The sequence below is a fragment of the Chiroxiphia lanceolata genome, chromosome 2 (assembly GCF_009829145.1).
Source record: "Chiroxiphia lanceolata isolate bChiLan1 chromosome 2, bChiLan1.pri, whole genome shotgun sequence".
Taxonomy (NCBI): Eukaryota; Metazoa; Chordata; class Aves; order Passeriformes; family Pipridae; genus Chiroxiphia; species Chiroxiphia lanceolata.
The window spans coordinates 111,864,344-111,888,514 of record NC_045638.1 but is presented as its reverse complement, the minus strand read 5'-3'; the positions used below and the strand labels follow the sequence as shown (position 1 = coordinate 111,888,514).

Genomic DNA, 24,171 nt, shown 5'->3' with positions numbered 1-24,171 from the left:
CTTGTCTTAGGCAACTCATTTTTTAAAGTACATTTTCTGTCAAAATGAACTTATTGGCTTATGTATTCCTGTTGCACCAGTGCTTCCTCATCCCCTTGTCTATCAACTTCAACAAATGGAGTATGGCCCCATACATGGTACAGCCACATTCATCCCTGTGCTCACAGAGCTACTAATCATCCAGCACTGGATGGATTTGGATGGTGCAGAGTTGGCAGATATGAGACTGTGCACTGGACAGCATAGAGACAACAAAATATTGATTTTAGCTGTATGAGTACTGACAGTGTTGTCTAAAAATGAGAATCTGGGAGAAAAATGCTGTGTGCTTCTGTGATTAAATGCAGTAGTCTAATATGTACACACAAAGACATGAAATAAGGTTGCAGGAACTTGCTTGACTTTGCAACCTGTCATAATTGTTTTTTAAACTGAGTTTTTCTGTCTTGAATAATCAAACTAGTTCTGAGGAGAAACACAGGGTCATATACCAATATGCACAGGAAAAATAAGGAAGAAAACCAAGGAAATTACAAAAAAGATTCAAGAACATGCAGACCAGAAGCAATTAAAGCTCTTAGTATTTAAAACTTGAACTTTACCTTAAGAGAAGGCTGGAGAAATGAGAAAAGAACAGAGAGATTGAGAGACACATTGAATTTAATCTAGAATGGAAAAATGCTGTAAGAAAAAAAAAAGTGTTGAGTGTCCCTGATTACTGTCTTCTCACTGCCTAAATAAGGTTTTATGGAACCTTTTACCTGCGTGTGATAAGTCTGTGTATGTGCATACACATGTGCTTGTATGTGTGATGTTCATTGCACTGTACCTTTATTGATTTTATTGAAGGATCACTTCAAGCAAAAATAAGTATTTCCATCATTTTACTTTACCTGCCTCTCTGACAGTTTTTAAGAAATCCACATTTTCCAATTATACTTGTCTGTCATTTGACTTTTTTATCTGACAAGTAAATTAAGGTCATCTGGAAGTTTCAGGTTTGAAAGCTCCTTGCAGTGATTTGGCTACTTGAGAAAAAGAAATCCTAATATATTGGACTCTGACATCTCTGCCAACACAGTAAAATACAAACAAGAGAACCGGAATGGTCACTTGTTAAGTACTTACAGTCTCAGCTAAAACTCATACTGCTTAGAGGTGGAAAGAACTAAAGCCAGGCTAGAATTTCTCCCCTTCATTCCTGTGACTTTGGTTCCTGATAGAAAATATATGTTATTAAATGGATAGATTGGATTCTGTTTTAGCTAGAACTCCAGGAAATAGCGTCTCCATCCAGGAGAAATGATCCAGGACACACAACTTTCTCTATCTCCATAGCTGCAGGTGCTGCTTCAGACCACAGAGGCGGTCCCTACATTTGCACCAAGAAAGGCCCTGAGTTGTTACCTTGGCAATGACTGTCTCTTGAAGGAAACCACAGCTAATTTATCTGAGCTCGTGGTTTGCTTTTCCTCTGCTGAATTCACTGGTTTTTCACCCATCTTTCTCCTATTAAAAACAAAAAAAGAGAGCTGCAGGCTGTTCCTTCGCTTCCATCGCAGAGATGAGCAAGAAAGACTTCTCTGAAACCTTCTCCACTCACAGCTTCCAGACGTGCCTGGCTGTAACAATCTCTGCAACATTTAGCACGACTCCCACTAGTCTGAAAATATTCAGCTTTTTATTTGGAGAGTCTGTTATTATTTGCCTTGTTACTTGTGGGGCATGATATTTGTTATGTTGTATTTTTCCAACTAAATGTGACTCTGTGGAACATAACACAGCACAGAGCAAGAAATTCATCCACTCCCATAACATCACTAAATATCATTTTGGAGATTAGCTATTCACTGAGTATTTGCTACATCATTTATTGGAAAATGTGTATATTTAACTTGTCTACAGAAAGCTTATGACCACAGATACTGAGCGCCTTGTAATTTACTGCCTGTGCATGATTCCATAAAATTATATGGAGGGAAACCTAATGGCAGAAATTTAACAAGTTGCTTTTTTGCTGAAAATTTTACATAAACTACTGTTGTTTTTATTTGCTTTACTACTATTACAAAGCCAGTTTATACCGCTAGTTTCACACAAATATTATTTAGAAGCCAAATGTTTTTCTTGGAAACAGCATTTTGTGGGGCTTTGGATGCAATGTGTGCATTGTATTGGGCGTCATCAACTGCAAAGTGAGAGAATATAGCCTGCTGAGATTTCTAGCCAGCAGCCTTGGTGACTTCCCTAAGCTTTAATCAACTGGTGCCAAAAGAAAGCTGAAGATTTGGCTTATTGAACAGTCTGCAAGTTTAAAATATCAAAGTTGCTTTCCTGACAAAAGTAAAAATTATTTTCTTTTCTTTGTTACTACTCTTGTCAGAGGTCATTGAATAGAATTATTTATTCTCCTTTCAAAACAATGTTTTATTTCCCATGGAAATAGAAAGTAAGAATTGGGTAAATGTCATGTGGTGAAAATGTTCAAGTGTAACTGAGTTCAACAAATAAAACTCTGAAGTCACAAGGCAGGAGACAGAGAAAAAAACAAGCCTAATTCTTTTTCTACTCATGTAGTACTTGGACAGTGAGGACCAATCTCACTGTAAGTAGGTGCTTTGTCAATGTAAAAATTTAATATTATACACAATTCATTAATAAAAAGAGCAAGTGTCTGGAGACCAGATAATTTCAGGTGATCTTTTTTAACTCCTAAACATCCTACAAAAAGCAGAGAGAAAAACACGAGGCATAAGAAAACAAATTTTATTTTTTTTCAGCTGCAGTGTTGACAATCCCCAAAGCATATTGTAGTAAAACTCTATGCATTTTGTGTCAGTAAAAATAAACACCAGACATGCTGAAGTGTCTGTGAAGCTCCACATTTTTCTTTTTCTGCTTTGCTTCATCCTGAAGCTGGTTTAGCATCTCTTACATGCACAGCTCTGCTGATGACTTCATGGGCCAGGTGGATGGAGAGAAGTTCTGAATTAGATGCAGGATTAAGATAAATAAAGCTACAGATGAAAATGCAGTTTCGTGTCCAAAATCCTGTCATATTCAAACTTAAGTAAACTACAAGTTTCTGATAATGCCAACTCCTCATTTTAAAAGCCTGTAAACACCTTCTCCCCTTCCTCCTGCTTGGGACATGGATTATGGTTTCTCACTTCACAGACATTCTCATCTGATGACCTTGCTAAGCAGGGGGAAACTATTACAAACGATTTGTAACTTTTGACTACTGAAATGTTTTCACCCATCCTTCAAAACCCCTGGGGGATGGAGCATTAACCTCTTTTCTTTGTGCTTCTCTTTCAGCTTCTGATATGGCTGCGGAGCAGGGGCAGATTCTTGTCATTGCCACTGCTGCTGTTGGCGGATTCACTCTCCTGGTCATCCTCACTTTGTTCTTCCTGATCACTGGGAGGTAATTAGAGCTACAGTGTTCTCATTTAGGCAGGGTTGGAACCATCTAAAGCTAAGAATTTAAGAATAATAGTTATTTTAAACCACATTTTCAGTGCTGATATAAAGAGTAAACATAGTGGGGTGAATGGCTTATTTGGGTCATACTCACAGTTCTCTTGTGAGTGTTGTTTTCCATAAGGACTCAGTTTGAGCAGATAAGCAATTTTGTGAAATCAGGAAATAGCTTGGATATTTTAAAAATAAGTTTCTGGACCTCTTGCCTCCAGAGCGAAAATTTAAAAATACATTGTACCTGCTGCACCTTCAAGGCTCTGACATTACGAGGAAAAAAAAAAGAAAAAATTCCTACAATATATTTTATAAAATCTCATAACTGTAAATTGCAAAGCTTTGGGGGGTGCAACCCCAGAATTTTTGATGTCTTGGAATTGGCAATGTAGCTTGATAAATACACTTGAATGGACCAATTTTTATTACTTTCACTATATTAAATTTGTAGGAAAAGTCATACAAAATTACGCACTTATTTTTTATGCACATTTCTGCATCTCTTAAGATAAAAAGCAGGAATTATATTATGAAATTAAACTAAGGAAAACTATACCCCGAAACACTAGAATGATTCTTCTGCTTGTGGTATCACTGGCAAACAGAAAATAGTTTCCCAAAGGTCCTGTTTTATTGCTTTCTGGCTTTTTTTTTTTAAATCTCTGTTGCAGCAGTACTGCTGCACTGGCAGGGGAATTCACCAATTTTTATAACTGGCCAATTCTTGTGCTTACAATTCTTTCAATGCAGTGCTCTTTGTCCACCTTTCTTCAGTCGATGTGTTGATTAGGATCAAATAATGACATTATGCAAATTGGATGAGGAAGCATTTTGGGTTGAGTGGCCAGATGCCATGCTGAATTGCACAGTGAAGGTTTTAGGGGAACTCACAAATTCTAACTGGATATGCTGAAAAAGACATTTGTAGGTAGGAACACCAGTCTTTACTGGAGCTCAGATTCTCACAGGCACAATTGCTTCCAGGGTGCCTTTTTTCCTTTGTCACTGAGCCTTGGGGTTTTCCTTCGTGATTTCAAGACTTCACCTACTTCCACCTGGAAGCAAAACAAAATTTAAAGGGACAAAGACATTATGATCCCATCTCCTCTGTGAGACCTTGGAGTTTGTGTGGGCTCTGACCCCTCTCTATCCTTTTCCGCTTTCTCTCCTTCAGACACACAAAAAGAGATGCTGGAAGAGCCTCCATGTGAGTAGGATTCTCTGTGGAGTTTCCTTCTTACCTGGCTTGGGGACAGAAAAAATCCAGAGTTAGGAAAGGATTCTGCACTCCCACTGTCCTGGTTTAGGGCCTGTGTTTACACTGCCAGAAAAGATGTTACACTTAAATCTTCTGAATGTGATAATGGTCATCAGAGGCAGGGCTGATATTAATGGACTGTGTGGCACTTTTAAATTTGTAATTATATTTCTGTTTTGTTGGTATAGCATTACCTCTAACTTGAAAAGAAAGTGAAGTTCAACCAGTGTAGGCCAGAGGTTTTATTTGCAATACCTCAGCAACCACAGTAGCTACCATTATGTGAATTAATGTTATTTCTGCTAAATAATAAAACCAATTAAGTCTAACTTTCTGTTGAACTTGATGAGAATAGTTAACCTTGGAACATACTATGACCTTAAATAATCTTAGAAGCTAAGTAAATATTCCTACCATTACTACAGAAGTTGACAAACAGCAAGGTCTTTCAGAAGAGAGAGGAATTATTTAGACAAACTTCTGGAGAAAATAACTGTGTGGAATCCTTATGTGAAATCTTGAAGCATAACTGAAACACTTCCTTTAGAAAAAAACACCTCACTAAACTCAGGAATGAAAAAAAAAATATGGAAATGGGTTTCTTTTGGTTTATTCCTCCTGTTTGCTGGCGTTAAGGATATCAGAGATTCTCTTAGCTTTCTAATGCCTTACTCAAAGGGACCATTTCAATTATGTAAGATATGAATTCATTTTGAAGTGCTGCTTAAATGCAGTGATAAGAGCGTATTCCACAGAAGACAGAGCAAGAAAATTTTGAATAAATACTCAATTTACTCTAGGACTGGAGGCAAATTTCAGCATGAAAAATGCGACTGGTATCCTACAGATGTGCTCTGCTCCAGTGTTTAGAATTAACAATTTGATGAGCTGTCGAGTCTCAGGGCTGCTGATGAGTCTATTCATAGTGGAGAGGCTGGGTTAAATGAGCACCTGGCTCTGCACTTTGCTGAGTGATTATCCACCCAGAGCAAGCAGGAAGCACGACTGTAAGTCCTAGAGAGAAAAATGAAAGCAGCAGAGACTTGGAGGCACAGGACAGGGGGTCTTGGCTTAATTCCAGGAAATGTGATGTTAAAGCTCAGTATGATTTAGTCTTATCATTACAGAAATTATTCCTCTCCGATTGTTCTGTAGCCAACACGAACAGAGAATGAGGAGACTCCTCTGCTGGTGATCAATCACTGGCCACTGTAGTCACACTTTGGGGCCACGTGCATACTTGGGAGGATTGGATAGGGTTAAAATCTTTCCATTTGACTGTTCCCTTGGGCAGACACTTGAAGTATAAGAACTCGTATTTAGTGTTCCTGGCACTTGGCACCCTACAGACCAGTTGTTCAGGTCCTAAACATGGCTCTGTCATCCTTAGTGGTCACAGCAACTGGTTTCCAATCTCCAGGCTTACACAGAATCTGAGAATCCACTGATTTGCATTTCCCTCCACAAGGGTACAGAATTTTCTGCCCACTCATCATCACCTGTGTAGCAGTGAATGAATTTGTGAGTGTTCCTACTGTGTTTCAGCAGTTTAAACTAACCATTGAAATGAGGTGGGAGTGTTCACCTATTTCTCATATCTACATTGTTTGCGTGGATATACTGCCTTTAGTTAATGTTTATTTAATTTTATGAGGCTGGTAATGTACATAGAGAGGACAGTCATTTTTTTCCAAGCTGCTTTTGGAACTGTATGTCTGCACACCAAATAACATGTCCACAGGCACTGCTGTTCTCCACTGGGTCCAGTGCCTCAACAGCCCTTAGACCAAAAGATTTCCCTCTAAATAATAATTCTTAGGCTGTTCAGTGAGTGAGAGAGAGCTTTAAGACCAAGATCAAATATTTTGGCTTTTTCTTGACTGAGACAGTTACTGCTACCATGTGACCCTCTAAATCAGCATTAACAGGTTGGCAACATTCAGGCTGGGGGAGATTTCATTACCAGGAACCCAAAAACTTGCCATGTGGCAGTTTTCTCCGACATATACCCATGCATTGTCAGATATGTTTGCTGACAATTCACGAACTTCCACAGAGTTTTGGGTTGTTTGCCAAGGATTTGCAATTTTATAGCAATCATAGAGGCATATGCTAAAACCTAATGTTTATCCTGTATGATATTTGCTATCTTAGAAGAAATAATAAATCAGTACCTGGCTCACAGTGCACAGAGCCACTCAGCAAAATAAAAGAAAAAAAGTGATCCTGATGTGAAAAAACATTTCTTTTTTCATGAAATGTGGTGAAGTCATTACTATTCAATTAGGAAGAAAATGTGAGCTTTTTTCACCCACTGTATATGAAAGTTAATAGGGTAAGGTTTAATTACCACCACCTTACATATGCAAACAGGAATGCAGGGAAGTGATAATTTATTAAAGTATCAGAATTCTTTGAAGGAGTCAAACTTGAAATAAAGTTTTGAATGAAATTTAAAGTCAAGTAATCACTTCCATGCTAATAATTCAACTCTGATCTATTTTTCTTTGTATGTAATCTATTTGTAGTTCTTCAGATTTCCCTCTTTAGATTCATAGCTAAATATGTATTCCAAATGCAAAGATTCTGACTTTCATAAAAGGACAGATAAAACTTAATGTACATTTATTTTATCCATGGCAAGTATTTTATTTAAAACCTCACTTGTTTTTCTTGAAAGATGCCAGTGGTACATAAAGGCCAAAATGAAATCTGAGGAGAAAAGAAGGGCTCATTTGCAAAATGGACATTGTAAGTAGTTCAACACTGTGTTACATAATATCTATATCACATTTTAAATGAAGAATGTTCATTGTTTCCTGGACAGCTTTTTCCGCTGATATTTTAATCTGGTCATTTGAGTAGTTCCTTACTGTCTGCATCATCAAAGGTGGGGGGGATTATGTCCTCTTGAACAATTTCACTAAATTCACTCTAGTTATTATGGGGTTTTTTTCATTCAATTATTAATATTTAATCAGTTTTTCATGTATATTTCTGTGACATCTCAATTGTTCTTGACGTTAAATTTCTGCCTCAAAGTTCCTCTCTTGGTGACTATGTGACTTATTTGTATCTAGTTCTCTTTGGATTTAGGGATCTACACTTCCAGCCACCCAAGAAATAAGAAGTGGAATGGGTTGTCTTCCCTGATGTTCCTGCTCACTGATCAGTGCAGTGAAAGAAAATCCTGCCAGTCTCTCACAGGCAGTACATTGGTTTATATAGTTTAGTTTAGCCACCTAGTTTAAATTAGTTACCTTACTGGTTTGTTTTTTTATTCAAAGGGTATTATACAAAAGATATAAAATTTTATTTTTTCATTATTTTGATAACACCCCTGGAAATACTGTGATCAACACAGAAGTTAAGTCACCAGAAGTAAAATCTTTTTACAGGTGACATCACTATATCTAGCCAAGTGCCTCTTTCTGTCAAGGAAAAGGGCACATTTCCCCATAAAGTATACTTCCTAGAAATATTTGTTTGTCATTTGTTTCCAAGCATGGTCAGAAATGAAAGAGGACAAAAGCCTCCCAGCAGGAGAATTTGATTTATGCCTCTGAGTCTGTGACTGAATTTGAAAGAAAGCCTCACTCAGTGTCTTTCAGGCTGGGGTAAATGGTACCTGTATTTCATGTTGACACAGCTTCATCTCAGAAGCTTCTCAGTCATTTGCAGTTATCTCAGCATCACACCGGAGGGGCCAAATCTCTGCTCGTGTATGTGCTCCATAGAACCAAGGATAAAGTGGAATTATTGTGATTTACCCCAGCAGCCAAGACTGTACTGCCAACAATATTCCCTCCTTTACACAAAACAGCACCTGCACAAATACCTCCTCCACGCAGCAACCTTTGCCTGGCTGCTGGCTGCCTATGGATTTGGGATCCAGCATCTCAACCTGAAACAACGCGTGGGACTGTGCAATCGCTCCCAGGACCAGCACAAGGGTGACCACTCCCAGACTGGCTGAAGCTCATCAGATAATGAACTGCTTTAGACTCAGCTATTAAGTGATAAGAGGAATGGCTGAGAAGTGCTGAATTCTTTTTAAAGGGATTCTCTGGACCTAGCTGCAGTAGCCTCCTTTTATCCCTATAAGTTGATGCATTATTTACATCAACTTCTGTTAATGGATTGAAAGTTTTCCAGAACTTAATCATCACATGGCAGCAGCCTGAAAAGGATTTCCATCCAGACAGTCCAAGAGAAACAACAATAAGTTCTTGAACACACGATACTCAGGAACACAAGGGATATCGGGTGTGCCAGAAAATGATGGCTTGCCTGAGCCTTCCAAAGCCATCTGGCACCATCCCACTCTTGCCACGGCCATCTCCAAGGAGACAGACAGGAATTATCAAAGCCTTGGAAATGGATTTGGATAGTTTTGTTCTCATCTTGCACCTGGCTCTCTGGTTGTTCCAGCTGACCAGAGGAGGACAAAGCAGCACAGTCCTCCAGGACTCATCCTTAGAGGAAAGGATCTCAATTTGTCCTGTTTGGCAAAAGGAATGTTCAGCCATCCACTCCTAAATGAAAGGAGTGAATTAGGAACCGGTGTTTTCAAAGTAAAGGACAGGTTGCCTAAATTGCCCAAGGAGCAGCAAAGGGGCATATAAGCTGCCTTGGCTGTTAGTCTTGAGGCTCTGCTTTTCCCATATCATTGAGCCCTCACTTGGTGTCACTCTAGGCAGCCCTTCAAGTGACCAGTTCATATTTTTTCATGACTTGCTGCATTTTCCAAATTTACCAGCTGTACTTGAAGCGTTCTTTAAGGATATAAGCTAAGTACTGAGACTCCAAGAAGCCTCTTCAGACTAAAATATTAAACAGAATTCAGAAAGGAAATGCTTACAATTTAAAAAAAAAAAAAAAAAAAAAAAAAGAAGAAGAAGAAGAATGTAATTTAACATACCCAAAATCAAAATTGCATTTTCCTTACAATTTAACTAGGGCTGATATTTTGTCCTAGGAAGAATTTTCCAAAAACTTTATTGTCCTCTTAATTTTCCTACCTGAAGTGCTGTTTCTCAGGAGATGCTTGTTTTCATCTGGAACAGAGACAAAACAGCATAAGAATTCCACACTGTCTTATCAAGTTAAATACCAAAAACTGAATTTTCTTAAGGCCTTTGACATTTTCTTCCCATGGGACAGAATAAACTCTGGGACTCATGTAACTGGCAAACTTGACAGTAACTAGAGTTATAAATAACCTTCAGAAAAACTAATACTGGTATTTTCTCCATTCTATGTGCCAACACTGGTTATCAGTCATCATTGCAAGCTGGAAGGATGTTTGTTGTAACAATGCACCAATCCTGAAGAAGTATCCATGCTTTCAGTCACCCAGAACACCTCAGAAGATTTGAGCAGGGCCCAGCAGGACCATTTTACACTTTCAGTCACTACTTTGGGATGCTTTTGCTAGTGTTGGGTTGTCAGAGAATTATTCTCTGTCTATGGAGCTGTAAGAACCAGCTCATTAGTGTCTCAGAAGCCTCACCTAAATAAGCCACTTGAAGGATAAGAGGAAATGTTTAAGCCTGTGCTCAGTCTTTGATGGCCCAAATGGGGACAACTCGTGCATTCTGCACTTGGTTCTGTGAAATCAGTAGCAAGCATTAGTAACTTGGGATCATTATCCTCTTCTATTGGGTTCTGGAACTTTAAATGTGGAAGATTTAATAAATTATTTCCAATCCTTTCAGTTGTCTAGTTTAAAAGTAAATAAATAAACAGATCTTGTTACAGTGCACAATGTCAAAGTTCTTGATTCCTGTTATTCTCTCTTTCTTTGCAGTGCGTTTCCCAGGACTCAAAACATACATTGATCCAGACACGTATGAAGACCCATCTCTTGCTGTCCATGAGTTTGCAAAGGAGATAGATCCTTCAAGAATTCGTATTGAAAGAGTTATTGGGGCAGGTAAAACTATACCCACTTTAAAAAGAAATGTCCAGGCCTGGCAAGGCTGCTTTTCTTGAGTCACCAGAATAATACAAGTGGTCAAGTATAGCAGAAAATGTGGGTGTATTTCTCTGACAGTCCTCTCTAAAGTGTAGTGTATCTGAGATATTGTATCCAACTCATGCTCCAAATATGTTCATATTTAAATCAGGAGTTCTCTAAAGGGAGATTCTACAAAACAATGTTTTATCCTAAATGTTTTTTAAGGCTTTATAATTTTTTTGGGTAGGGTTGGTTTTTTTGTCCTGTTTGTTAGGGGTTTGTGTCTTTTTTCCAAATGCACTCAAAACATTCTTGCACTCAGCATTTGCCATAGTTATTGTCATGTGTTCTCGGTCACTGAGCGTGAAATTAGATCAGAATTTCATTCTGTGGGGAGATAAGTTCAGAATGTAGAAGACTGAGAAAAAGTTATCCTCAAATAAAAAACAGGAGGAGGATGAGGGGAGGGAAAGGAGAGGCTGGCTTAGGAGAGGCTTTCCTGTGTGGAGAAGGATCATCAGCAGAGGGAAAAGAGGAAATTCTGATAAGGAGGTGGAGACAGTATGAAAGGTGATGGGGACTTAAAAAGCAGGATGAATGGAAAAATAGCTTCATGATCTCCTCCTATATCCCTGTTTGTCCAAGTGTGTGGTGGAGACAGAAAGGAATTACATCTGATCAACTGTTTTAGACTCTGTTCTCAGCTATGGAGCATTTACCTTCAGTTGAGAACATCTCACTGGGGGTATAGGCCACTTCACAGCTGTTTGATAATGTTTCAGAAGTTCCTTCATCCCGTATGTACATTGTTCTTTTTTTCTAGGGGAGATAACGTGCCCCTTGTGTTTTCGGGGATCCTACTTTTGCTGATGTGCAATGCCTACTCCATGCATTAAGTATTATCCTCTTGTCTGAGGTTTGGTTTAATTGTCAGGTTTTTCTGCTCAGGAAAATGATGTGCAAGTGTTCCCGCACATTCACTTCTGGAAAGTCTTTGTAGGGTTAAAGGCTCATGGCTGCTTTCTAGAGTTCACTACAGGTCCTGATGGTGGTGTCACCAGCTCAATGGTGACAGAAAACACACCCTTGAGGTTAACACAACAAAAGTGAAATACTTGTAAAAAACAATCTTGTAAAACCATTTCTTGTGTTCTATGTGGGGCAGAAAGCATTTCATTGTTGTCCAGAGCCTGAGATTGTTTCTGTGTTTTACCCAGTTCATGGTTTACTGTGGACTTAGAGAGATAAGACCAGAAAAAGGCCTTATAAACTCACCTAACTAGTGGATCTCAATGCACAGCTTATGACCAACATGCCATTCAGAAGGCCCACCAACGTTTCTTATAGTTATAACAAATTAAAACAAAAAACAGACTGACAAGGAGAGTCTGGAGTTCCTGTGGTACTTTACATCCTCTGTGTTGTTACCCTATAATGGCTGAGGAGAATTAATCATTTCTCAGCCCCAACAGAAGGGGAAGGTGGGAGAGCTGAAAGTCTGTGTCAGAAATTTTGATGAATGTAGGAACAGAATCCAGCTCTGAAATATAATTTCTTCCTGCAAAGGAGATTAACACTCTCGGTCTTCATATTACACAATATGGATATTTCTCTGTGTCCTCAAGATATTAAAAGTGACTAAATTTTGTAAATTGTTGTGTTAAAGGTGCTTACAATACCAACTGCACAGATGTTCACTTCAATGTAATTTTATTTAGTATGTTCCATGCTCCAGTGCCCATCCTTGAGCTACTGGGCTTTCTTTAACAATGCTGTTTTATTACTTACTTACTTTGACCTTATTTACTTTCTTAAACTCTAATGTCATGAAGGAAAAAAGTGAAATCATTCACAATACAACAGAATTAAAAAATCAGTTACATCTTGTAAAAGTGGACAGAAAACCTCATTTTAAGTTACTCTTAGTGAACCCACCAAAGAACTCATGCTAGCAAATATTGTCAGGAAAATTACTGTCAGAAGACATAATGCACTGTGATCCTTCTTTTTTATCTCTCTTTCATATATCTTAGTCATTCTAGAAAGGAGGAATATTTTTCCCTTAAGATCCCTCATTTAATGATACGTTACTACACTGACAAGAGCAGAAGTAGCTTCAGTGTTGCTCAAAAGTGCTTTATGCACTAGAAAAGGTGATGTAAATAATATAACAGAAATGAAATCATGTCTGTTAACAAACAGGGGAGAAAAGTATTGACCTGAAAGTAAGAGGGACAGTTCTGTTTTCCAATGCAATCTATATCTCTGGAGTACTTCAGTCCACCTGATTGCTTAAGCCAGATAATATGTAGTTCTGTGCACCTTTGGAATTATGAGCTTGAGAGAGCCCCCAGAGGGCTGATTTCTGCAGAAAACATTCTATCTGATTTTTTTTATTTCTGTCTTTTCTTCAGACATACTATAGATGTTGATGTCTTGGATTATAAAGCATTTTGAACTCCATTAATACTAACAGTAATGTAACTACTGATTTCCAAGCAGTTGAATACGATAGACAAGGACTGGGTTTATTGATTTTAGTTCAGATTAAAATTGTGTCCTTACTCTCAATTGATTCATGAAAATTCTTTACTCAGCTTCTTTCTCCCTTTTCTTTTATGTGGGGGAGTGTATACTTTGACATTTTATTTTTATGGGTTTTATTTTTCTAAAATTACTTGGGCAATTTGCCATCTTCAAAAATATTCACCTGCTAGGACTTGCAAACTGCTTGAAATGAAATTTAAACCTATTTCTATGCAGGCAAGAAACAGGTTAAATACCATGGCTGAGGTACAGAGACTACAGATTCTTACACAGTTCTTTAATAGCTACCAAGGGACATAACATATCAGCATAATTCACAACAGTCCTCAAACTTTCTCTATGAATTCTCTTTAATTCCATATTAAACATTTCAACTGGATATAAAATGCATTTCTAATCACAGGAGAATTACTTATAAAGATACTTAAATTTTCACCTAAGTGAAACCAAAAATCAACATCTTTTACAAAATGAAACATCAATATCTTTTAAGAAGATATTGATGCATTTCTTACATATGTTCTGTTTTAACAATTTATTTTGGTCAATGATTTTTGTTTTTAATTTCTGTAACTTTAATCTTTCAAACAACAATTATTTCTATTCGAGAACTAAAAGTTTTCATTTTCAGTTTTTAAAAACTTATCCTATTAACCATGTTACACAGACAATTGGGTCTGATCTTTGGTGTCAAGTACATAAAGGTAGTATTATACGATATTAAAAAAAGAGGAAAATGTCTAAATTTCTTGCTTACACATTGACTGCTCCAGATAATGATGATTTTCCATCAGATACTAAAAAAAGGTTCAGAGAAGGTGGCAAAAAATGGTCAAATTGAAAAAGTAGCAAGAACTGCAAGCAGAAACAGCAGATTGGAAAATAGCCTTTAGTGGTCACAAAGATCAAGATGACACTTGGCCAGCAACAGTCAAAGATTTCCTAGCCAAAATAAAAAGGTAATGTCTCTACATTTATTTGTAGATTTAATAAATATTACTATTGCAAGTTCATCTCATTAGGCAGGTAAGAATAAGAAAGGCAAAGCAGCAACAATTTAAGAGAGGATACTGAGTTTGTGAGATTACTTCAAGAAGAAAATGAATTGGTGCAACCTCTGTTAAAATCCTTTTCCAGGTCCTCCTGGTTGACTTTTATTGAGCTGATGTTTTTGAAGTCAACCACAATGTTCTGTGGAGACTGTTAATTGAAACTTTGATCTCAGCTCTCTCAGTCTCCCCCTCTGGCACGCTTTTGGTGTTCCGGTACATCTGCAAACACTCTGAATTACTGTCCTTTTTTCTGATGCTTTGGTCAAAATAAGGCAAAGTGAACTACATAACTTGCAAAGTCCTCTCTAAATTATTCAGGCTTTACTTACTCCAGGTGTAGACACAAAATATCTGCATTAAAGCAACAACATCTGCCCATAAATACAGATTCAAGATGGATATGTAGACAGATTACTTCCCCTGAGCAGCTTCCCATCATCTCCTACCTTACATCTGGTTCATCTGAGCCAAAAAAACTACTGTTTTATAGACCTTTTGATTGAATGAGAAATTATCCAAGTTAATAGCTGTTAATGGTCTTTTTTTCTATTCTTCGAATATCTTCTCCTCTGTCTTGGTTCAAACAGGAGGGTAAAGGCAGTAGGGGAAACAGTTTACAACCAAAATGGAATTTGCAGTTTGATAAAATATTCAAAATAACAAGCAGATTACAATCCAAAAAGCAAAACAGGACCTATTTGTGTTACCTGCTTAGTTTGTGATAACACCAACCAAATAAATATGTATTAATAAAGTTCGCATTCTAGCAATAGTTACAATGGTTATTGCTTAAATGGTGCAATTCCCTTTTATTTTATCTACTCTTTATGACCAAGTTTTAGTATTGTTTAATATTGTATTGCATATTCTTGGATTCAAAACTCTTGGCTGATTTTTTTTAATCACTAATATTAAATAATCCATCAGATCTCATATTGGTTTATTCCAAAGATCACTCTGTGCCTTTTTGCCAGTTCCCAAAATTTGCCATCAATTCATTATTGTAGATTTTCTTCAGATGGTCCCTTTCAGCAACTCTCATATTGAGCTTGCTGCACCTACTGACATTTTATCATATTATTTGTTTCTGTCTTGCCCATGACACTTTTTTCTGCCCCCCTCACTTCTTGCTATTTGGTTTAAGGCTTCAGCACCTCTTCAGAGAAGGAATTCCCAGAGGTACTTTGTCAAGTCTGTTTTATCAGTTAAAATTAGCTTCTTATTTTCTTTGTTATAATATTGAAACTCAAGGAAGAGACCAACTCCTCAATTTTTCACAGAGAGTAGACTATATTCTTTTTATAATCTCAATCTCCTGCTAGTTGTCCCACAGGTGTAATGACTAAAATGGGAAAATGAGCCGAGCTGTATTTGGTGCTGTGACCTTTCAGTTGTATCAACAGCAACTGTCTGTGCTGCAAGACATTTGTTTTGATCCCATGTAGTAATGCCAGACTGCACATCACACTTTTAAGGGGCTGGCTATTCCTATTTCACTTTAAATAACACATATACTCTGACTGAGTGAGAAAAGGGACAAGTGGTTTGCACAGGGTAAATTTCTAGACTGCTCAATCAGCTTCTTTGTGTGTAACACACAGTAAGATGTATGAGGTTTAGATCATTAAACCAGGGATTATTTAAATTTTATTAAAACTAAACAGACATTGAACTCTATTTTTTCCTCTAGTTATCATCAGCCTTTTCCCTGGAGCAAGGAAAGCTGTCGACTTCATTGACATCTGGCTCTCAGCTTCCACTTATTACACATGCAGTCATGGACCTTTACTGCTGCAGGGTCAACATTTATCTTGTTTATCATCAAACCTGAGCAATGAGACTTAGATTCTTAGATTTAAAAAATCCCTTTTGTTGAGCATATTCCCCCTTGACTTTAAAAACATTGAAAACGCTTTATCTGAAGAAAAGAGCAGAAAAGTTACTGTGGGATGAAATCTTGTCAAACTCTCCATGTAAATAACACAATGCTTTAAATCATATCATTGATCTCCATCTAGTCTAAAACAGAATTAGAAGTTATTATACACACTTTAGGTTTCTAAATGTAGGAACTGTGTGTTCTGGGAGCTGATGATCACTTACTGTCTGTTTGACGTCATGTCACAAAAAACCTGCTGTTAGTCTTTATGTTCAGCAGTTTATCAATCCTAATATCCGAGGGCAGTGAAATTCCTTTCCAACTTTACAAATCATGCATCCAAAAAAGGTAAAAGGAACAGGTCAGGGAGAAGACACAATATTCCTTCTCCTGCTTTAGGTGTTGCAAAGATAATAAATCTTGGGATTGTAAGCCCTTCTCCTGCCTCTTTCAGTTTAATTTATTTAAAAACACTTGGTGAACAGCCTTTTACAGTCCCTGAGGGATGAAATTCTGAAGTTGTAGTACTCTTGTATAATCTTGTGTTAGCAAAACCATTTATTCTATAACCTATGCTTTCGAAATTATTCTCAAAAATGAGATTTTGCAGTTCTATAGATTTATTGATCACAAAATTTCTTTTAAAATCTGGATATTAAGGCTCTAGTATTTTTACTTTTCACTGTTTCATCAAGAGAAAGAAATTGGAAATTTTTCTCATTTTAGGCATTTAATTTGGAATAAAAACAGTAAAATACAATAAGGTCATGGGTTTGGAGATGTGTTTTGGCTGTGCTGGACATAACACAGAAGATTAATATAGCATTTTCCTTCAAAGCATTCAGGTTTCATGACTTTCTTTTACGGTAGGACTTTACAAGTCCAAATTAGCTACTACTTTTTCAGTAGTCAGGCAAGCAAACTTTTAAGGAGAGCCTTCTAAAGGGGAAAAATTATATAGGAAAATCCTTCCACAACTTCCACCTTTGTCAAAAGATTCCCAGAGCATTAGTCACACCTGGTGTGACTCTTGGGGATGGTCTTGTGCAGGGATAAGGGTTGGACTCCATGATCCTTGTGGGTCCCTTCCAGCTCAGCAGATTCTGTGATTCTGTGACATGTATTTTCACATATCTTATATTTGCACACATCTGCAGGGAAGCACATGCTTTAATTTATTTTTGAAAATTAAGTAGAAATAAAACAACTTGGGAGAAGGGGAGGAGAGGGGGGATTTTTGGAAAGGAGACCTGGGACACTTTTTTTTTAATCTGTTTAAGAAGCTGATAATTTATTCAGAGATTATGCTCAGCATCTGTTAATTGTACTCTTGCACTTGTTGATACCTCTGTCTTTGAAGTGAAAGACAAGCTATGAAACTGTTCTTTTAATCCCTCCACTCTTCCTGGATCTTATTGACTAATAAAACTTTGTTTTCTTTTAGTGGAAACGACAGAACCTAATAAAATAAAAGCTGTATGACAATATCCATTCTAATCCTGCAACATCAAATTTTCTGAGGTGAAGCTTCTGCCTTTAAGGTCTCTCTCTTCTAGACTTGGTTCATATCTGAAGGCACACTATTACATGATGGAGCTTTCCTATTTTCTTTTCTTCTGTCCTCAAAGTTTAAGGAAAACTAATTCAGACAACACTTGAAGGAGGGGTTAACAATATATTTCCTCCAGTTGGACATATGTATCTGTTCATTATTCATTTTTTGGTTTTTAGCAGTTCTGATTCCCAAATGACTGGGGTAGAAAATTTGGTTTCCTATGGAATTTCCCTGCACTGGGTAGTGCTTTGACATATTTCTGTGAATGTTGCTTTTCATTTACTGAATTATGACGGATTGAAAAGTGACCTGAAGGCATCCAGAGTATATTTGGTAGGGGCTTTAAATAGCTTCTGAGTGACTTCAAGATCAAAGGAAAGTTGTGATTTCCGTACAAACTCGATTAGTAAATGTGTAAAGGGAGTGCAGGGAGAAGTGTTCCTCACAGGCCATAATGTACACAGGAGAACATCGGGGGAAAAGGCTCTGACACTCCTCTCGTTATGCAACTCAGTCCAGATTTGCTGCATCTGTTGGCCTTTGGGTGTCTGAACAGGGAAATGCATAATTAATTTCAAGTATGTGTGTAAGTCTATTTAAATAAATCATGTGCAAGCGCTTTTCTGGGACAACATAGCACAAAGTACTTTTTAAATACTTTCTACGGTTGGAGGATAGTCAAGTATTCTGATGGTCTCAGAGCTTTTCTTATCATATAGGTCTCAGTGCATTTCACCCCTAGAGATAAATATTGCTATAAATAGATATTTTAGATAGATATTTTGTCATCACTGGAATAAAAATCTCAAGTGTCCTTACATTCCTTCCTCCTGGCATTCTCAGTTATATATCACACACATATTGACATCAAAATTCAGTCTCAAAATCTGAGATACAGGTCCCCATGATCTCGCAGTGTGGCACAAAGGAAAGGTGACTGTTGTGAAGCACTGCTGAATATTTTGGTTTTCAGGGATGCGATGAAACTCAGGAACTTGCCCACTTCTGAGAGCTGTATGGGTTTCTTGAATATTTTTGTGTAGAGGCACTGTGAGTGATCTAACCAATGTTTTATCTATTTAAGGTGAGTTTGGAGAAGTGTGCAGTGGACGTCTGAAGACACCAGGAAAAAGAGAGATCCCTGTTGCAATTAAAACTCTAAAAGGTGGCTATATGGACAGGCAAAGGAGAGATTTCCTGAGGGAGGCCAGTATCATGGGACAATTTGATCACCCGAATATAATTCGCCTCGAAGGAGTTGTTACAAAAAGTAAGTCACTAACATCTTTAGTTAAGACTGTTATGGTGGTTTTCCCATTCTATGTCATTTAATATCAAAATTAAGCATCTATGTCCACATTCAATATGGATTACAGTTCTCAGAAATTTTCCAAATCGTGAAGTGACAGTTGATACTGCAAAGTTTGGCACCATAGTAGGAAATGCACAGCCTATCTGTTTTCAATTAGGAATGTTTTATTTTTTAATAACAATCATCCTCATTTGAGTGATGTCTTTACAGGTTCTTTTGAAATAGACTGGAGAGGTTGCTTATAGGCAAGTGGAGAAAACCATAAAAGTAACTGAGTTGACAATGAAGTCAAATTGTCTTAAAAAATATCAGTTATACTCTTCTTTTTGCAGAAGTATTTATTATTTATTTGGTGGAGACTTGTTGATTTTGGTACCAGAAGAGATAAATTTCCTATTTTAAAGAAATAAAATGTAACTTTGTAACTTATTGTGCACTTTACTAAAATTCCAGAATAATCTACAAAATGTCTTACTCTACGTAACTGTTGCAGCTGCCATGAATATCCCTTGCCTCTGAAACTGAGAATTTTTAGTGGTATTCTGGACTTTTCTGAAATGCTGAAATATCTAGTGCTCACTTAAGTATCAAGTAAAAAGACATTAACATGCATGTAATTTCTTTAATGCCATCTTTTTTCCAGTAATGAATTAAAAAACTGGAATTAAAAAAGCTATTTTCTTTTCAAAACTGACTTGTCTCAACTAAGCCATGTTGCTTGCTAATTTGCAGTACTTATATTTTTCTTGTAAAGGGAAGTGTTGTGTGTATAAAACAATAATATCCTCTTACCTTCACAGTAAATACAGTAAATATGTTATGAATATTTCCTGTTTTCACCTTGTTACAACATCAGAAGCTGTGTTTGGAAAACACAAAGTACTAGACCAAAGAAGGAAGCATAGCTCCTGAACTCGTGCTGTTGGAATGCAATTTCAACAGGTTTATGGAATGACCCACCCATGTGCAAATCTGTCTCCCTGTGGTTCTAAATTAAGAAGAAGAGGATCTTTTTCTTTCTTAACACAGTATTGCAAGGATAAATTTATTATTATTTGGGTATGTTTGGTTACTAGGCTAACAAAATCCATGGCATTGCAGAAAAGATGCAGCTTTAGTCTCACCATTGCTCTGCTTCGCTGACAGCAAACAAGAACACAACTTAACCCAGGCTGAGCAGCACTGGGGACCTTTGTCAAGAGATGTAAATATGTAGGAACTTAATTGAATTTAGCTCCCTGCTTCATACTGAAGAGTAGCATAGCAGCAATTAAATTCCACCAGTCTTCCCCAATAGCAGTATCACAGGTATGACCAGGATCCATGTGGTGGATCTAGGAGGGTGTTTCTCATCCCTGAAAAATGCAAATGGCTGTGATTTATGAACATTGTTGGAATCCAGTTAAATGGTGCACACAGAATACAGTATAATGTACTTGGCCATGGCACAATTGTTTAATCTTTGCCCCGTTTATAAATTTTCTTTCCGTAATGACTCATCATCAGCCCAGAGAGAAATCAAGATTGCATTCAGAAAGCAAAATCAAACAGATAAATCAGTGCTCCAGCATTAGAGTATTTGTTAATGTTCTATAGGAAAGGTGATTATAGACACCTGTAAGCCAAAAAGTCATCATTAGCAGATCTGCTTTTCCCTAATCTACCAACAAACTTTATTATTGTTTTGTAATGTTTGTTTAAAGGTAGTATAAAAATAGTAGGTGCTACTGTTATAGTCACACTGTCCTAAAAAATTATGCATTTCTCAGATATAAAATAGTACTGAAAGTTTGAAAGAAAATATTTTTGGGTCAGGCAGGTTTATAACAAACAAACAAACAATTATAAACCCACAGTTATAGAATGAAAAAAGACTACATGAATTATCAACAAATTTCACCCCAAGGCATATAAAGTCCAAGTTATATAAAGTGTGAAGGACAAGGTTGTGCAGCTCTGCTCTGCTGCAGGAAGAAGCCAGAAGGAAGCTGAGCAATGGACACATCCACCCTGCTCTCCTTCCCTCTTTCCAGTTTATCCTTAGGATGGTGCCTTGCATTTACACGACCCCAGCCGTGGTATTTAGGAAACAACATGACTTCAGCTGGGAGAAGAACAGTTGTCTTGCACTTCACTAAATCCTAAGTGTAGAACTGCAGAATCCACCATGAGACAGAAATTTCCTGTAACGAAAACATGTGCTGTAAAAGTCAGACAGAACTTTGTCCTAGCAGAGTTATTTATGTAATGATAGTGTGATTAAAAGGTGTTCTGTGCTGAAACTAAGATTAATAACAGCAAAAACTATTTATCTGATGTACATTACAGTTCCACTAACCTATAAAGGCACATCAGATGCAGTAAATGTGATTAATAGATGTGTAATGCTGTTCTTAGCACATGCTTTCCTCTTTGTAACCATTAGTCATTAACTTCTAGCTGTTGCTGGTATATATTGCACCAGTTTATAAGCAGTACCTTCCATTCCAGTGTCATTGACTATTGAACAAAAAAGAAAAAGGGTTTGGTTATAATAAGCAGAAGTGCTCTACCAAGTCAATAGGTATCGACTGGGGCAATAACAAATTCTCCTGTTCATTACAAATGAGAGCTTTTATCTGGTGCTACCAGCTAAGCAGATGTTAACTTTTAAATTATGCTGTTTTCAAAATTGCTGTGTAATATGTACTGTACAGGATGAAAAAAATGTTAAACTAAGCCTGCTCAAAAGTAGGTCTGAAACAGAGGTTTAATTCCCTTTTCTTATTGCTTCATTTCTCATTTGTCCTAACCACAGTCCCTAATCACAGAGAGCAGTAGGCAGAGCAGTTGCTGTAGCACAAGCTCTCTGTTAACAGAGAGTTCATTTCAAGGGCAATTTGCTGGGCCAAAGGCAGATACACCATAGCAGAGAATCTGGATCTGATCACTCACTTATATTGCTGATCAGAAGTCACAGGGAAAACTTTATTCCTGTTAGGTTTCTTTTAGCAACACCATTCCAAGGTTTGCCATAAGAGGGCTGCTCGTTGCCTTGCAAATTTATCATAGATGCTTAGGCACTTTATGAAAACATCCATAAATGTTAGTGTTTATGGATTTAATACAGTGATAATTTTTTGATCTCTTCTTGGGGGTTTCAGGACATGCTCTGATCAGTTTTATGTCCTTGGCCAAGCTGCTGCTATTTCAATAAAGAGTATAGGAAAAATAACTTCTTTCTCCAGTACAAACATGTGTGACCATCATTGAAAGCTGAGCTATACAGAAAATGTCTTCCACTTCTTCTACATCCTGTTAAAGCCTGTGTTGCAGATTTCCTATTAAAAGTCTGTAAAATAAATTAAATCAAACATCTGACAACTATATCTACAAAAGACATGAAAAATGGTCTCTGACTATTGTAGCTGTATTAGAGAAAATCCAGCCTGGAATCTATAGTTAGTTTAGCCTGATGGTATCTTACATAGCAGTTTAAAGCACAGCCTAATCAGTGCTGTGTAATACTGTGTCAATATGAAATATCAAGGTATGAGAGGGCTTTATTACATTCATAACTTGTTTGTTCCCCTTCCCCTCAAACTTTACCCTAAATAACTTTCAGTTGTTAAAAATGATTTATGAGGAATTGTTTCTGTTTCCAAATTTTGACTGCTGGAGGATTTGCACCTGTCACACATACAGCAGTAATCTTTTTAAGACGTTCATTTTCTTTACCACCAATATGTATATTGATAATCTTCAGAAGAATTTTCAGAAGAGTCCCAAAAGGAGGCTAAATGAAGGCAGCACCTAGGCTTTTGGTTCTGTGTACGCTCACATCCTCAAACACTGAGCTTGGGTTTGGAATGACGCTTCCAACTCCCTTATTGTCTCCTCACTGTTTTGATTTGTGGCTTTCAAATTGTGAATGTGATTCCAGTTCTGAAATCTTTAGTCAGTCATCTAGTAGGTTGAATTCAAAGCTTTAATCGTTAAGTTTCTTTTTAAATTATTGTATATAACCTGTTCAGTACAACAAAAACCCTAAAATCAGTGCACCTGACCTTGTCCACAAGGAATGCAAAGCATCAGCATGATCCTTTTTCACTACAATTTACTGTATGTAGCTCTTCATATCTGACCCCTTTTTCATTTTTCAAAAATGCAGGACATAATTAATTAATTTTTTTCAGCCAAGACCTTGTGCTCTAGGCCTCTGAGCCCTTAGTGTAATGAATCTAATGTTGCCCTTTTCTCCAACCTGTTAACAGGTTGCAACTATTAAGTGGAGTTCAGAATTCCTTTGAGAAGGTGAAACATTTTCCAGTACATGTGCTTGTTATACACGTAATTTGGGTTTTATACAAAAGGACTAAAGAACATTTGTAGCAGTATTTGAGATATCCTTGCCTTGGTCATGGGTGTTGAAATTGTACTCCAAGGAAGTGTGATTCTGCAAAGTTTAAATGCTGACCTTTTAAGAGCCAAGTTGTGACTATTTGACACAGGCTAGACCATGATAGCTTGGAAAATATGATTATGATTATACACAAAAATACAGGACCTGCATTGCAGTATTTATCGTGCAATTCTGAAAAGTAAAACCTTTTGGACCAGCAGAAAACACATGATGTTAACAAATTCCATGTTAGCATTATAGAGTTGTTTATAACCCACAGTGTAACCTATTTCAAATCTTACATTTCCATCTGTCAGTAATCTCAGCACACCACTGAAACACCGAGAGCATCTCCAGGCACAGATGTGCTTGCTGGAGGCCAAAACGTCTTCAAATCCACTCCTTGAACCCATGTCAGGCACTTGCACCTCCCTTATGCAACACAGGAGGGTAGGAATATATTATTCATCCACAGATATCTTCCATTCTGATTGGGGACAATCCACTGTGACACAAAGCAGGGGTGACACTATGTGTGTGTCATATTAGCCAGTGGGCTTTACATAAAGCTGAATTTGTCTGATGAACCATATTGTAGTTATGCACATAATGATAGACAAAACAGCAGGATTTCAGTTGTATCACAAATTTTTCAGTAAGTGGAGCTGTAAATTTCAATTTGGCTCACTCCCTTTATTTTCCTTTGTGTCCTATTTCATGGATAAATATCACAACACATTACTGAATT

The 24,171-nt window shown here is 37.2% G+C and overlaps 1 protein-coding gene across 7 annotated transcripts in view; it reads left to right on the top strand.

The window, feature by feature from the left end:
• Window positions 1-24,171, top strand: part of EPHA6 (EPH receptor A6) — a 455,633-nt gene that overhangs the window by 328,256 nt on the left and 103,206 nt on the right. For 6 of the 7 annotated variants that reach the window (XM_032678076.1, XM_032678079.1, XM_032678074.1 and 3 more), the window contains 4 exons: window positions 3,322-3,430; window positions 7,419-7,489; window positions 10,548-10,673; window positions 18,815-19,000. In XM_032678076.1, the coding sequence (XP_032533967.1) occupies window positions 3,322-3,430; window positions 7,419-7,489; window positions 10,548-10,673; window positions 18,815-19,000 (492 nt within the window). Of the gene's footprint in view, window positions 1-3,321; window positions 3,431-7,418; window positions 7,490-10,547; window positions 10,674-18,814; window positions 19,001-24,171 lie in introns of those variants that run through there. The other variant, XR_004355102.1, reaches the window with a different exon arrangement.